Genomic DNA, 17,378 nt, shown 5'->3' on the forward strand with positions numbered 1-17,378 from the left:
CCTTTAATGCACAAAGCCCCTTTGCTGCCATAGGCAGTGCTGCTGCTCCTGTTACCATGTCCTGTTTGGGGTCTTGGTGATTCCTGTGGCCTCAGGAGAGGTCTCAGCTCTGCAAGGTCCACTGCAAACACCTGTAGTGAAGGGAGTGGTTGCCCAATGAGTTGGCCTGGAGTATTCCTGCCAAATGAAAGCAAGAGGGAGAATTGAGAGCCTGGAGAGGTCCAGTAATATGCTTAAGTCACACATCCCAGGAGTGGTAGGACTAGGGACAATGACCAAGTCTTCTGATTACTCATGGTCATCAATTAGAGCTCATGCCAGACTACTTTGATGTCTTTTGGTTTTAAAATTAAATCCTTGCTATGAATTTTCTGACAGAAGTTCACTGAGAATTTACTGCCCACTGTTTTATCAGGTAGTCATTCCTCACTCCCCTTCACCTCCTCTTTTGGATAAACTCAGACTTGTCTTGGAAAATGTAAGTTGATATGAGCTTTGCTGAAGGGGACAATTTATATAGCAACAAATCTTGTAAAGCTGCCAAATTTACATTACTGTTTTTATTGTGTGCTAATGACTAAATTAGTTACCGTAAAATTTAATAGCTGATTAACTTCTTATTAACGCCTTTTTGTGTAATAGCAGTAAACAAAAAACAAAATCATAAAATGTAACTAAAAGGAAATGACTTGGAGGTAAAATCTTGTAAGAGATTTTCAAGTCTGGGTTTCTGAAAAGTTTTTAATGTGGCTATAAAAATTGCAAGGTTTGGATTTAGTGTTTTAATTGCTTCAAGCTCAAAACTAAGAGATAGTAACTAAGAGTTAGCAATTAAGTGACTAAGTTAGCAATTAAGATAACTAAGTAACTGAGAGTTGGCAATTTTAGGTAAGATATTCTGGATCTTCTATGGTCAAGAAGGTCTTACTTTTGTTAAATTGCAATAACTGCAGAAATGTGGGTACATCTCCTAGAGTCTGCAAAGTAATGCTGGGATTGCCAAGCTAGAAGCAATTGCTAACTTCTGAAATGTAACGTGAAGCAGGTGGGTCCTTGGATTTTTACAATTTTCGTTCCTAACAAATCTGGACAAGCAAATTCTGTCTGTCTATAAAAGAACTACATTTGATTTCTTATTTGATGGTTAAAGGACATTTGGGGTTTATATTTAAGGTATGGGAATTTTAATCCAGGTTAGATCAAAACATCAGGCTATTCACATTTTAGTAGTGCAAATGTTCGTGTAACAAAAGTTTAATGGATCATTGAGGTTTAATGGATCATTGAGATTTTATGTATACAGGAACTAATTAGTGTTCTCCATAGCTAATTATAAATATAAAAATGAATGAAATTTTATTTTAAAATCACAGTTGATAAAACTGAGTATTTTATTAACAGAATTTACTGTGTGAATGTATAAATGAAAACTAACTGAATTTCAAAAAATATTTGAAACTAAGAACCTAGTATATTCTAAGGATTACAGTAGCCTTTGGGTTGAATAATTTAACCATAGAATAAGAGTTTGAAAGAAATATTTTTGAAGAACAGTGCAGAACAGATTGTTGTCAGAAAAAATAAGAACTCTGATGCCCTGAGGTGTTAGGGGTTACAGATTTCTGAAAGTTTTTTTTTTTTCACTTCATACTTCCTATGTTAATACTTAATTTTAGAGGAAAATAAAAAAAATAATTATTCCTTTTTGATTTTCTGCTTTGCCTCTTGAGTTCTATGCTATTTTGTATTAATTATGTTTGGGTAATTTAATCTTGTATAAGCAAGAATTTGCCTTTGAAACTTCAAAGAGTTCTGTTTCAACTTTCACAGAATGTTCAAGTGTTACAGGGTATGAGACACTGAAGTTCCTGCTCTAGAGTCCCTTCATTATTAACTGTAGCCTTCCTGTCTAATGAACCAGCTTTTTTGCTTTCCCTTTTTTCTTCAATAATGCAGTTTTGGAGTTGTAGGGGGAACAGTGCCACCCCTTGGATTATCCCTTTGTTACACAGGCTGGGGCCTGGAAGGTGAATTTATTTGGGACTGTGTTTCTCAGGGTTGGTGCTGGCCTGCAGTATTATTATGCTGTCACACCCTTATCAAAACTCCCCTTTTTTTCTTTCTCTTTTTTATTTTTGTATTTATTATGGATGTCTAAATTTTGACTGCAGTCAAAGCTCTTCTAGAGCATCTTGGAATCAGTCAAAAGAGTTTCAGTTTTCCTTAGATGGATTTTATCTGCAGTTTCTCTGACTCTTGCCTCAAAAAGGCATTCTACATTTTTGTTTAAATATGAGGCTGGATTTTTTCTGTTCCTTTTTTTATGAAAGATTTAGGGATATGCAGCAACTATTCCATGTATTTCCCCCTCTTTTCTTTAATCAGATTGGTGTTTATTTTTAATTTGTTAGTAAGTGCTTAGTCAGTATAGCTGTTAGGATATGAGTTCACATTTCTCAATCTTATACAAACAGCAAGCTATTATAAATTAAAGGATTCTTTCCTTCTGTACAGAAGGTTTATAATAGATGTGTAGCAATTGCAATGTTTTGGCAAATATTTTGAAATAATAAACAAAGGAAGCAAACTTCTTGCCATGGCCTAGTTAACAAGAAAGGCAGTAATTCACATTCATATGTGCTTTTCCCTCCCTCAGATTTCAGTTGCTGTGAATTTGGGGTATGGGTCTATGTGACACCCCTCTAGCCTAGTGAAGTCTCTAAAACAGATATTGTCTCCCCTGGCAATCCAGGGAACACTAGAGCAAACTCAGTAATTGTCATCCTGGGTCTGACTAACCAGGTTACACTCCACGTTCTTTAAATGGGAATACAAAAAAACTTGCATCTGAGACATTATCATACACAAGAGTATGGGGTTTGTTAAAATCTGTTTATTTGGTTTTTTTAATTTTGTATAACTTTTACCTGATTGGTTCAGGATCTGCTTTTCCCCACACACTTGATGGTTTCAATTTCAGCTCAACTCCTCTGTCACTTAGCAAAAGGAAAAATGTGTTTCTCTGCTAGCAGGAAAAAGAAATGGAGTTTAATGTTCCATTCTCTTCTGATACCCTCTCTGTGGTTCTTTGAGACATTATGTATCATGTTAGGTATGTGTTTCAAGGCAATAGAAGAGAAAATAAGCCTTGATTTAAAATCAGGTGTGTGTGTGTGTGTATATATATAGTATATATATATATTATATATATATATATATATATATATATATATATGCATTTTAGTGGCAGTTACATGAACTGTCACAGAACACCTGAAAGCCTTAAGTGTTTTGGAAGGTCTTGCCCAGAATCTCTATAACATTTAGGCAGCACAGTGATGATTAACAAAGGGTTGGCTATAACTGAAATGTAAGGCTGATACAGTGTTCTGCTGGGTTTGCTCTACAGCACTCCTTTGGGTAGGGGGCAATGACTGAAAGTTGTAACTCAAGACTTGCTATGTGAAAAGGAAAATAAAAATTTTACAAAGCCCTTGTGTGCTTTGTGAAACTTGAATGAATAAGAAGACTATTTATAGAGTCCCAAATGGATTACAATCTTAGTTTTTAAAATCTCATTTCCAGCATTAAGTGGCCATCTCAGCATTCTGCAATCCAAAACTTCTGCCATGGGGTAAATCTCTTTTGTCCTGTGACTTTTTTGGGGTGGTTTCTTTTTTCTGTTATTTATAGATTGTTTGCTTTTTATTGTTTTTTATTGCTGTTTTCTTTCTTTCTTTTTTTTTTTTTTAAGAGATACCTATATTTAGTAGTGGCTTTGAGGGTGCTGTTACTGAATACAGAATACAGGGTAAAACATTACCATTAATACTTGACTTTAAATTATTTGAAAGTGAATAGCTATGTTTAAAACTGGTTTTGAAAAAAGCACAAGTTTTGCCAAAATTGTAAGCTCTGTGTTCTCAGAACACTCAGCACTCTTTAAAATTTTTGTTTTTTAATAAATGTAGACTTTCCTTGAAATGGATTGCTAATAAATAACGGAGCAGATTTGATTCAGATTTAAATTGTGATTGTATGTAGTTTGGAATATTCCAGCAGGAGGGCAGAGTTTGCATAATAATGTGATTCCCCCATCTTAATTCAGAGAAAAATGGTCCTTGGGATTGCTGCTACTCATAATTTGGGGTATATTTTCAGATAACAATCCACAAGTTCTATTCACCACTATAATTTCTTGTGATGGTGAGACTCCTACCAACTGATATGAATTTAATTGCTTGTTTCACCTTGCAACACCTGTACGCAATGAAAGAACTCCAGATGTTAACAGTATATTATACTTGGGTAGTAAAAATGTTATTTCAATGAATTTGATGCTTCAATTCTTGAATTTGATGGACAGATCTCACTAATTCAGGTGATAATGCCTCAGACAAGACAACAGATACTTGTACTCAGCCAAAATACCCTTTTTCAGACATTCACAAATTAAATGGTCATATTGTGGTCAGCAGGATATAAAAGTAAGGAAAAATCATTGAAGCTTTCAGTTGAATAGTTATTTTAACAATTAGTTAATATTACAATTATGTAATAGTCATACATTAATGACTATTTTATTGGAAGGTATATACATGTTTGATATTGGCCATGCAGAACTTGAGTTTGGTTATGTAATAGTTATTATACCTTGCTTCAGATGCTTGAGTGATAGCTGGGAGCAGAGGAATGTCTGCACTGTTTCAGAAAGTCTATTTAGAATAAAAACCTTGAGTGTCCCCTCCTTGCCCTGTGATCCTCAGTCAGGCTTGTTGAAAATGCAGCAGCTTCAGAAAGAAGTCTGAAGCCTGTATTGAATCAACATGTTTTTATTCCAGTCCTCATCTGTACTGGACTGTCAGCAAAAGTCATAACTGTCATGATGTGCTGCATCAAGTATTGCTTTAAAGTGTTTGAAAGTTCACTGTAGTCTCTATGGACATGAATGCATTCTTACAGTTTTCCTGTGGGTTTCACAGCCATGTATATTAGTGGAAGTTTGGTCACTCTTGCTTTATGCACTGATGAGCAATCCTGAAGAATAGGTCTGGTAAAGCCAGATTTTGTCTCTTTTTAATGCAAGAAAGCATACTGTGATAATATACAATGTTTGAAGCTCAAGTAGGACTAATTTTCTAAAGAAAATCAGAGCTGAAATTAAACTAGCTTGTGATTTATTTTTGTTGTCTTTTTTTTTTATTTGTATGTAAAAGAATAAAAGGTTAATGTTGTTAAATAATTATTCTTTTCTTCTTTTCTTTTGCAGGTTGTCTTAGTCTTCGCTCTTAGTATTGGTGCTCTTGTAATATACTTCATAGATTCATCAAAGTGAGTATTTGAGTACATTTTCTTTTCTCTCCTTTCCTGCAGCAATTATACATCTCTGAATTTCTCCATTCATCTACTTCAAATCAGTGCTTGGTCTCATCGCCTGAGTGCAAAGAACTTTATAATAGCAAAGGTTCTACAAAAATAATTCAAAAATGGGAAAAAAATATTACATAAACTAAATTGAACACAGTCACGTTGGATCTGTAGAATGGAGAGGAAAACTACTTTTGTGTATTGAGATTATACATGCTATTGCAAAATTACAGTTTTTATATTCATTACACCTGTAGAATCTTTCAAAATCAAGACTAGGATAAGAAATACAGGCTAAAAATATTTTTCAGAAAATTGCAGTTTGGAGGAGGAAAAAAGTATCTGGGGAGACTGACAAGAGCACTTGTGAAAATCTCTGCATGAATTAGACAGTATGAGCGTTGCATCTTGCATCTCTATTTCCACCTTCTGAGTGTGATAGGTTTCTACCACAATAAGGTGAACTACTAATGGTCTGCAAAGCATCTCAGTATTTTGGAGGTTCACTCTGATATTATCATACAGTGTTGTGGTTTTGGCCAGGCAGTAGAAAGTTTCATCAGGCTGTGTGGTGCTTTGATACAAATGAGGTAACTCAGACCATATTCTGATGCCGTTCATGCGCCACCCTTGTGTTCACATCGAGCTGGGCACTGTCAGCGTTGTAGCCTAACACAGAAGAAATAATAAAAAGGGACTTAAAATAATATTCTTCCTTGAATACTGTTCTTTTGGGAGAGTGATATTCTGAAGAATCAATAGCAATTTAAAGTTCTACAATGACATGCTTACTGTTTTTCTCTGAGCTAGTTTAAGGCTTTCCATTACTGCAACTGTTAAGCCTGTATGCCAGAGTCAGTCCGTGTGAGCCTGCCCACTGTCTGTAAGGGTAGTAGTAATGTTCTGAAACAGTCAGTCTGTGACTCAGAAAATCAGACATTCCACTGTTGACATCTCTACAGCCTGATATTTAGGAAGGTGGTGGCACTAGACATTCTTGGATATGCGAGTTTGAAGCCATAGATGTGTCAAGTATAATGCAAATAACTAAAGCAGAGGTTTTCTTTGTGGGGAAGAGCCCAGTGGTGGGAAAACTCAAGTTCTGTCTTGAGTTCCCTTGAAGTGAGGACAGTTGATTTTCCTTCTTAACATTGCAATGAATGTTTATGTTAATTTTAGCAATTTTTCCTTAACATGTTACCACTGAAGTACGTAAAGTGGTCCCTTTCTGAAGACCTTTGTAAAACTTTTCAAAGCAAAGTGGCAAAGCTTCTGGATAGCTGATATTTCCAGGTCAAAAGTGTGGAATGGATTAAAACCTGTTTTTACTTATGCTTCAATTTCAGATCAACTACATCTGTGTGTCAGGGTAATTGTTTTTTGTGAAACGAATGGAATACATGATGACTTTTAGGCACTGCATTTTTGAGTCTTTGTTTTCCTCAAGAAGGAAAGCTGACAACATGGGAGAGTCTCTGGGACACTTGAGCTTTCTTTGGGCCACCCAATCCATGTACTACTACCAGCTTATTGATTTCTTGTTCAACAAGTGTTTTAACTGGGCATTTCTCTTGGTTTTCAGTCAGTCTTTAACTTGTGCTGCAGTTTAAATTCAGGAACCTGAAGTTAGCATACTGTACTTGCACACTTTTTCTTTAGTTTCTCCTCCTTTCTCCCCTCTTACCCTTCTTTAGTTCAACACACATTTTGGTCTTTTCTGTTGGGTTTGGGTTTTTTGCTTTTGTTTTGTTTGGTTTTGTTTTTGGTTTTGTTTTTTTTTTTGTAAATGCTTAGTGGATTAATTCATGTTAGAAACACCCCAGATATATCCCCAAAACAAAAAGTTCTGCTTAATTTTATTCTGCTGACCTGACACCCATTTCAGCAATGCAGAATCACATACAGTGTTATATCAGTGTATAGAATCAAATACAGCGTTATATCAGTGTATAGACTCAAATACAGCGTTATATCAGTGTATAGACTCAAATACAGCGTTATATCAGTGTATAGAATCAAATACAGCGTTATATCAGTGTATAGAATCAAATACAGTGTTATATCAGTGTATAGAATCAAATACAGTGGTATATCAGTGTATAGAATCAAATACAGTGTTATATCAGTGTATAGAATCAAACACAGTGGTATATTGCCCAGCATCAGTGGGGACCAGCACGCTCTAGTGCTCCTGCCAGGGAGGTGGTGGTGTGCCCCAGGGTGTGCTTTCCCTTAGCAATGCCTTCCAAGGCTAGTATGTTCTGCCTGGGCCATGGACTCTCACCTGCTACTGCCTCTTACATGGAGAGTTAGAAGAATTGTGTCTCAGTCCAAAGCTGAAGAGTGCTAGTGTGAGCAGCTGTCTCACAGATCTTGGCAGTGATCTATTCATCCAAGACCCTTAATCTGCCTATAGATTTATAGATGCAATGGTGGTATGTCCACAAAGGAGTCCTGATGACTTCAAACCCAAGGGGCATCAAGAAAGATGAGAAAAACAGCACTGTTTCATTAGATACTGAAGGGAAGAGTGAAAAGGCCATAGAGCATTTTTGAGCAAGTGTGTGTCATGATTAATTGTAGTATGAAGGCTGAATTGGAGTATGAAGGTTGTCACAACTGTGAGAGGAGGGTAAAGAAAGAGCATTTTTATGTTAGCCAGTTCATCACTCTGACAGACACTCTGCCAGAGTAGTACCAGATGAAGTGGCACATCCAGTGCGATGCTCTTTGGAGAGATCTGAGCTCAGAAGATGGTGCAGCTTCAACATCCTCCGTGCCAGTCAGTCCTACATCTCAGCAGAGCCAATTGAGTAGCTTTGTGTTGCTATGAAATATTTCTGTACTGTTTCTGTTTCTGATACGAACATTGGATTCTGCACCACATGCCATCACAAAAAATGGGCTTTCCTTAGAGCTTTATGTTTCTAAAACTATCAGAAAATATCCTACATACCCCCCACATCTCCATACCCCTTTCATCAGGGCTATGACAGGAGAGATAGCACAAAAAGATACTTTCAGCCACCACAAACTATCAATCAAATAATTTTATAAAAAAGATGTTTCCATCTTTAAGTGTTAAGCCACCTTGTCATGGTTGCAACTTCATTGCTGACATTCTGACTACTGCATCATTGTTCTTCCTTTGGTCCAGCTTCTATTTTATATATATATAAAGTATCCTCCTATGTATCTGGCTGCATAAAAGTTCACTCCTAAAGACAGATATTAATGCTAACAGACTGTATTATTCCAACCTAGGTGATTTTGTCTGCTTGTTCAGTAGCAGTTTGGCTGGAGGCATGTCAGAGGTACTATACTAGAACTTGCCTAACAGAACAATGCAACATGAACAGTCTGGTTTCTTGTTTTGTAGGATTCATGCTGGTTTCTTGCCATTACATGGGAATAAATTAGGAAGGAAGGATGCATTGGAAATCTATATATTTTGTTTGAGAACGTTCCTGTGTGACAGCACAAGGAGAAAAGTGTCATTAGCGGATTCTCTTGAAAAGTCTTATTAGAATTTTTTTTTCCCCTGAAAACAGCACTTTGTTTCAACTCCTTATGAATTTCTCTTGTGTTGTGGGAACATTTGAGGCAAAGTTGTGATAGTGTACTGTGTTTGGCTTTCCTGCTTGTTTGCTATTGCTTCTGTGTTTTGTCTTTTGAGAGACATTTGATTTCGCTCAGCAAAATGTTCTACGAAAATACTGCAAGCCTGGTGAGGATGATTTATTTGAATTTATTACAGATACAGTGTTACTGCCCAGGAGAATTCACATCTTTTTCATTTGTGTATTCTGTGTTACCCCTTTTACAGACATGTATGAGGCATGAAGTTTATCTGAATAGTTCAGTAAGTCTGTGTAAACAGAAACACTCAAGTGGTTTTAGATACCAATCTCATTTTCATTACAAGTCATTAAGCTTTTCCATATTAACTGGAATAATCTGCAGAACATTTTCGATGATTCCTTCTCAGTGGCCTGAGATGATTCCTTTCATGGCCCTTCAAGGAAACAGCAATTTTAATTTAATTTTTAAATCAACAATGCTACATCTGAATTTTAAGTGGCTCTCATTGGCCTGATGAATAAAAATTGAAGACAAGTCTAATAGGATCAGAAATCAGTTCATAGAAAAAGTTCAGTTTGAGCTTAAATTTTATTATAGTTTTCAGCTTACAGTTTTTTTTTTTTTAATGCATTATTTCTTTTCAATTTGCAAGACACAGAAAAATAAAAGATTGATTTTTTTTTTTTTCTTCTCAAGTAACCAGTTTTAGGGCTATGCTGTTTCATTTTGCTGAGGATATCCTTTGCAGTTCATGGTTCTGTACTCTCAAGTATGTATTTACCAACATTTTGGGTGTGCACAGATTTTACATAACCTTTCAGTCTTCATATTTGAGGAGTTAAGTAAGTAGGACTTAAATTGTACTAAACTTAGTTTCAAGCTTTTCTGCTTATAGTGAAATCTACTCATGCAAAAGTGCTTTAATTATGTTTATACAGTTTGTCTTAGTACACTCATTAACCACACTAAGTAGCTACAGGAGCATTCCTTCATACTAAGTATACAGTAGAGTTTATATATATATATTTATATATATTTTTTTTAATTTTTTTTTTTTTGTGATGTATGACTAAGAGATGTAGAAGTTGACAAAATCTTGGGATCTGGTTGAAGGAAGTGCTGTTAGATTATGTTTACCATTGTTGAAATTGCTAAAATTACAATGGTCTATGACTTGGCAAGTAGATTGAAACACTACTGTTCCCTGCATTCTTGGGAGGGAAGTCTCCCACAGTTCCTTGCAGCTATAAAACTTTAATATTTTGCTAACACTGCATCAATTTCTGGCCATTTCTTTGGGCTGATAAATTTTGTTCAATGCTGAAGGAAATCCAGTTATATGTGTTCTCTTCACCTCTTTTTTAAATAAAAAGGGAAAAAGAAACTTTTAATTGCCCGTAGTGTTATTAACTTCTCACTTGTCAAATGGAGGGATAGGTGTAATTTTATGATTCAAAGAAAATTTAGCTTAAATATATAAGTGAATTTCTTGTATTTATTTTGAAGTAGCTTGGTTTTATTATTATAACAGAATTGTAACTTCAGTTGTTCCTACTCCTGATTCTCAGCAAATCACAAAGTCTGTGGTACAAAAAGCCTCAGTCAATGCCCTTTAAACTGATACATCATTTAAATAAGATTTTTGGTCATAAGTATTTCAATTTTATCTTTACTATGCTTGTAGTCGGTGCTGAGTGTACATCATTATTGCCTTAATTGAAAAGTGATTTCTAGAAGAAAGCCTCATTTGTGACAATGAACTTTAATTTTCTTCACTGCTCTGCAAATTTTCCTGGGAAAGTGTCCATAGCTAAGATTCATTGCTTTCATTAGCATGCTGCAGTTGAAGCCAGGTGGGTGTGCAGCTCTATGCATGGCCTCTGCAGGCAACTGAGTTCCAGGATGATTGAAGGTCTTTGTTAGGCACAGATGGTGTTAATTATGAGTCAAATCCAGCAACAGCAGTGATATGATTATTATAAGGCAAAAACCAAAAGAAACAGGCCACAGTGGAGGGGAAAAAACCACCTGGTAATGATTGTCCATGTGTTACTATGCACTTGCCTCTCTAGGACAAGGGGATTAGGTATGATTATATGCCTCCTAGTTTTGTTGTTAGACATTGTCCCTTAACCACCAAAATTGTCTGTTGTCTTGAATTATTAAAAAAATCTGGATGTAGTGAGGCATACTGAAAAATCAGATGCATGATTTATGTACTATCAGTGTCTTAGTTCAGTGTTTGCATTCATTCTCTGACATGTTCAGGGAGCTTGAGTTTGGCAAATTATATGTAGATAAAATTTGTATAACACTACCTGAACAACTCCTCCAATCTATTTAGGAGATTATAATAATGAAAAAAGGAAATTCCTCTGTATGTGCTTGTCACTTTAGTGAAATAACATTGGATTACACTGATTTTTGCTAGTGGTACAGAATCTCTGTTTAGGCAATATGGAAATATTCTGAGTTCTCTAGACAAACCACTGTAATGAAGTTTCTGTTAATCATTGCCAGTAGTTTGTGTTTGCTAGATAATGAAAATGAATTGTTGCAAATGAATTAAATGAGCAACACTGTGAATGATAAAATGGCAAACAAAAATAGAGTTCTTTCATAATAATTGACAAATCAAGCTCTGGGGAAAATCTTGGGTATTGTTTTCATCCCTGGGTGTTCAGCAGAAATTCTTAGTAATTGTGATGCACAACCTTGATGATGAGATAAATTCCAATGGGATCACTTTTCTGAAGTGTTGGGCCTTGTAAAAGATCCCAGTAACTGCCACTGAGTACCATTGAGTAGAGTTTGGCTCTCTTTCCTTAATACCTGAAGGAGGCTCTTTCAGCTGTTTATAGGTGTTGGTAAGATTATTTGAGCCTTTGTCAGAGAAAAGAGTCTCTCAGCCCTCCTGATATGACAGGGCTCCAGTTCTTTGACATCTTTGTGCTTTCACTGGTCTCACTCCCCTCCATGCTGGAGACACATTTCCTAAAGCAGCCTGGAAAATGCTGCTGACCTTCTTTACTGCAAGAGCCCATGGGTGGCTTGGAGTGAACTTCTCGACTCAGGTCATTTTCTGCAAGCTGCTTTCCAGCTGCAGCCAGTTGCATGCCATGCTAAGGAATCACTGAAGTTCAAGTTTGTATAATTTTATTGTTCCACAAACAAGTCAGTAATCTGAAATAGCAGAACTTTGTACGTGCTGGGATATTTACTGGCTTTATTTGTATGAAAATGTTGCTAGATAGGCCTTTAAGTAAATATCTGTCACTTAAATTAATGTGTTTATACTGAACATAGCAGGCTTGAGAGTTTGATCATTAAATAGCTAAGTCCTCACTTTTTCATAAGCAAATTCTTATATGGTTTAAAGTCTTGTCATCTCTTAGATGAGAGTACTGTATTTCAGCAATCAGATCCTTCTTTTTTAAGGGTTAGGTGGAATGTACTAGTGTTTTTTTTAAACATTTGGCCATTAGTTTTTCCTTCTCCAGTTTCTAGTTAATTGGCAGAAATCTGATTTCAGTCTAGGCAAAAATCTGTACCACTGGCACATTTTTGAGACAGCACTTTATAGGAGAGTAAGGCATGCTGCTCTCTCAAGTTTCTCTCTTTGAAGAATGAATGGAGGAAATTAATTGGAAATGGAGATTTGACTTAGGTGTTGTCTATATTAATATTACAAGGCTTTTTCAAAGAAGCAGGATTTTACACTAAAATGTCACACCCTGTGGTGTAGGGAGGGCACAGACATGGCACTGTTCCAGTAGGGGAGTGGAATGGTACTCATAGGTCATTTCATGAAGAAATGATAAAACTCTATATAATTTGCAAGTTTGCAGATTTAGTTTGGAGCTTAAGGAAAGTTTGATAGCTGTGACAGTGGGGAAATATTGGAAAAGAGAACCATAGGATGATCGTGGAGTTTCCTGCATCACTGGTATTTGGCTTGTACAAGTTATACTTTGGTGATGTTTTGGTTGGTAGGATGTTGGAATATCTGATTATTATGTCTTCTGCAATGTAAAGCTAACTGTGTGGCCTGGGAGAGCAAAGGAAATTAAGAACACATTGTTGCTCTGAAGATCTAAACCTGCAAGAGTGTCAAGAGTGTCTATACAATTTCAATTTTATGGGAATATTTTTTTGCCTAAAACCTCCATGGATAAAAAGTGAACATTTAACACCTTCATTTTTGTAAGACAGTTTCTTACTGATATTATTATAAGCTCAGAGACTCTCAGAAGACAAATGGATCCAGGCCCAGGGAAGATGTGTGATCCTAGCTCAGGGCAGACTTTTTTTTCATAACATGTTGCTTTGCAGTTCAAAGCCATAATTACTTAGATAACACTTTGGTCATTAATGTGGCTGGTGTGTGAGTGTTTTATTTTTTTGTTTTTTTTAAATCTGGAGGCTGTGTGTAGACATGCATGAATGTTTCTGAGAATTTCATGTTAGATTCTAGCGTTTTATTTCTTATCTGAAAATGAGTAACAAATACAACAAATATGTAGTACCACAAGGTAGAAAATTCTTTTCCCCCCTCCTGTGTTCCAAGCCCGTTCTGACATTTTATGCCAAGTGGCATTTATGGCAAGGTTACTGCTCGTTTTGGAGCTGTTAGCAAGAAATAAATTTAAACCTGTATGTTCGGACATGGATGTTATAATATGCTTTTGCATCAAATTCTTTTCTCTCTGCTGAGGGGTGGTTAGGTTTTGTGTGCTGTCATGCTTCATGTGGGATACCTGAGCTCCTTCAAGTGGAGTGGGCAAGGCTTGACAAAGGCTGTAGCAGATCTGTCTCACCTGGCAGGGTTTCTCCCAGCAAGTGCCCATTGTTAAAGGACATTTGAATAACATTCAACCCTCCTCTGTGCCCAACTGCATCTTTCTTTTCCAATGACTTGCTTCTGCTTTTGTGTACTGAGAAATCCGAAGGCATCAGGTTAAACATCGGGCTGAAAAAGAACTGCAAATTGACAGCTGCTTCCAGTTGATTCCTGGCAGTCTTCATTGATTTCTAGTTCTGTTTTGGGAAGATTATTCCCATCTGCCCTAAATTCCATTAGTTTCTGTAGGGCAGGATCTCAAAGTTTGATTTGTGCAAGAGTAAGGTCTTTCACCTGGAGGTTCACCTGAAGGCAGATGTCAGGCATGTTTAGAGAACCGTACTTCTCAACGATGTTTTAAGTTTAGGAGTTTATCCTCTGCTGCCCTGCTTGATAAAACTTGCATTAGTTTTGATACCATATGCAATTCATATCTCTGCATGAACTCAAGTTTCTGAGTCCAGTGAAACCAGAGTGTTAAAAGTGATGTCTGTTATCTAAAAAAACCAGAATCAATGTCCTTTTAAAATTCTACCCCTGACTGTGGATAAAAAACAATTGTAATAGAACATCTCAGTTTCTCATTCCTGCGGTTTGCTAGTCTTTTAAATTTATATTTATTTTTAAAATTATATTTGTGTTGCAGCACTACATGTTATGCAGCATCTGAAGCACAAGCTTGCTTGCTGGCATGAATTGCAATTTACTAATTATTGTTGGCTCTGAATAATAATTTACTGTTTCTAGAGCATCAATAAAATAAGCTTATTGACACTGTTATGCTTACATATGCATTTTCTGGATAATGACTTGGATCTGACTTAAGAAATACGGATAAAAATATTTAGATTAGCATTTATTTGCTTAGATTTAATAGCTTAGGTTCTGGTTACTTTCACTGGAAACAAGTTCTCAGGAAACCTGCCCTGAGTTGGTTTTCACCACCTACACAATAATTTGAAGGTCAGTTTGTGTAAGGAAACTGTATAAATCACATTTATGGCCTGCTCAGTTTCACTTCTCTGTTTCATAAACTCATACCCTGTTGCTTGATGTGTTGTTTCCAGTATTGCTACGGGAACATATTCTTAAATTACAATTCAAATTCTCTCAAAGACCCCACCAGTATATAATTGATTTACTGCTTAGAATCTTTCTTGATCTTTTTTTCCTCTTTCCAGATGAATATCTGCATTTTTTGTTTCATCCCAAAGCATCTGACAGTGCATCTGCAAATATTTTGTCCCATGCTTTCATTCCTGTAGACAGATTAGTTGTGCACACTGAGCTAGAAACATTCTTCCTTAGCACTGGACAAATTCCCAAATCTATATAATCTAAAAGAGGAGATAAATCAGCCAAGGTTTTAAAAATACCAGACCATAGAGCTGTTATCAAAATATGGCTCATATAGAAGATTGCTTTTTAGACTGGAGTTAAATGTACCCCTCTGCTTTTTAAACTTCAGATACAAATAAAGATGTGACCTCTTCTGCTTTTTTTTCCCCTCCCTTTTCTCCTGACAGCTTGACAAATTGTAGCTTTTGGGACACCCCAGTAGTTGATGAGTCATTTCTGCTTAAAAATAGAATTCCTTGCAGCAAGGACACCCATTCCACTTTTGACGCATGTGTCATTTCTGACAGAGTCACAGGGCCAACTGTGCCATGTTCATTAAGCAACCAGGAGGAAAAGAGCTCTCTCTCTTCAGTAAATACCAGAGCTGGAATCCAAAAATACTGAAAAAAAGGAAAGGGAAATCCCATATACAGGAATACCTGCAGGCTTTCCTCCCTTCCCTGTTCTTTGTGAGCATTTTGATGCTGGTGCAATGTAGCAAACATCACTATCCCACCTTTCTTCTGTGCCACCCCCTGCCCTTTTTAAAAATGCTCAAAGACCTGACAGAACACCAGCCTCACAAAGGGAGTTGTAAGGTCTAATTACTGTGTACAGAAGAAAATTTGTAATGGAGCATCACAATATTGTTATCTTTTATTAGTGAGGCACAGAAATGTTGCTGCACAAGAACAGTGATCAGCCATCAGCTGTGTTCAGCACAGGTACATGTGACAGAGTACCCTATACAAGCCTCAGTAGGAGAAAGCATTAAATACAAATGTGATCAATATTAAAATGGCAATTTGTGGCATTGGAGTAGATCTTGCTCGCTTTAACATTCATAAAGTTTTTATTACTCTTATCTAATCTAGTGCAATTACAGGGAGTGGACCAAGTTGTTGTTTAGCAAGATTTTTAGCTCGTGGCATATTTATTCATCTGCTATTGATGGGAATTATTTGGCCTCAAAACTGGGGGCCAACCCCTTGAGTGGAACAATTTTATGATGCATAAAACCCTATTGCTGCAATGATTTTTCTTAGAGATTTGAAGATTTGTTTTTCTTACAGGTTTTGTACTTTGATAAGCATTAGAAATAGTGAATTTTATGCAAGCTCTGCATCCATAAAGTAATCAATTCTTACAAGTCAGGAAATGGCATGAGCTTGATTGAGACTGTGATACTGTAAGATTCTTTAAGAAATGTAACTCTGATGCTAATAGCCTTAAAAGATACTGCATCAGCCATATGTTACCATTTTTAGCCTTTTAATTTGTCATCATTTTGAGCCTAATATTTTCTCAAAACAAAGTGATTTTCTATTTTCATGTAATTATTTAAATTTGTCTTAATATACTCCATCTCTGCTGAAAAATATTGTTTTTCAACCAAGGTGGCTCAGTTTCTATCCATTCCTGTGATAAAAATGGAATTCCAAGAGTTACATTATATCAATTATATTAAGTATCTTTTGATATTATTTATATTTATACTGTTAAACAGTATTAATTCTGAGTAAAAGGTGACATGTATCTGAACTCAGATAACTGATGGCTGGTTTGCTATTCAGAGTCATATTAGTCACAACACTCATGGGTGACTTAGATTTCAAAAAACAGAAGTAGATGCTGGTGTCAACAGTCAGTATACTATTGTTTACAGAATATCCATTCATCACTGCAATTAATCTTTCTGAATAACATGAATACTTAAATTCTTTTAAACCTCTTTGATAACTTAATTTTAAGACCAAATTTTTCCATGAATTGCATTTTATTGATGTGATGAAATTCAGGGGAGAAATAGGACTCGTACCAAAGTCAATAAATAAAAACAAAAAATTTACTATTCTTAGTATTAGCCAGATTATTAGTCTCTGTATAAAGTCAGATTAAACTTTTACAGTATTACTCTTTTCCTGTAGATTGAAGCATTGAAAAAATTTTCTATAAAATTAAGGGAGTAGAATAAAAGCAGAAATAGGAAAGACTGAAAGTAGGTTCAGGATTATCTTGGTTTGCCCTAATTAAAATTAAATTGCAACAGGGTAACAGGGATATGCTTTGGACTGAGAATGCTAAATGAAGGAATTATCAGTTGAAGTGGATTCTATTGTTTATTGACTTTGGAAATTTATAAAGATGAAATAAAGCTAAAAATTAAACTCCTCTTGAACCACTATTGGTGATTACTTATCTGTTATAAAACTAGGACATATTTCACTTTATTCATTTAATTCTTAGATAC

General features: G+C 35.8%; 1 protein-coding gene across 8 annotated transcripts in view; it reads left to right on the top strand.

The window, feature by feature from the left end:
* Window positions 1–17,378, top strand: part of KCNMA1 (potassium calcium-activated channel subfamily M alpha 1) — a gene marked incomplete at its 3' end in the record, with an annotated part of 410,494 nt that overhangs the window by 180,723 nt on the left and 212,393 nt on the right. For all 8 annotated transcript variants that reach the window (XM_084210399.1, XM_084210401.1, XM_084210403.1 and 5 more), the window contains one exon: window positions 5,270–5,331. In XM_084210399.1, the coding sequence (XP_084066525.1) occupies window positions 5,270–5,331 (62 nt within the window). The remainder of the gene's footprint in view (window positions 1–5,269; window positions 5,332–17,378) is intronic.

The sequence above is a fragment of the Fringilla coelebs genome, assembly GCF_963513975.1.
Source record: "Fringilla coelebs genome assembly, chromosome: 8".
Classification (NCBI taxonomy): domain Eukaryota; kingdom Metazoa; phylum Chordata; class Aves; order Passeriformes; family Fringillidae; genus Fringilla; species Fringilla coelebs.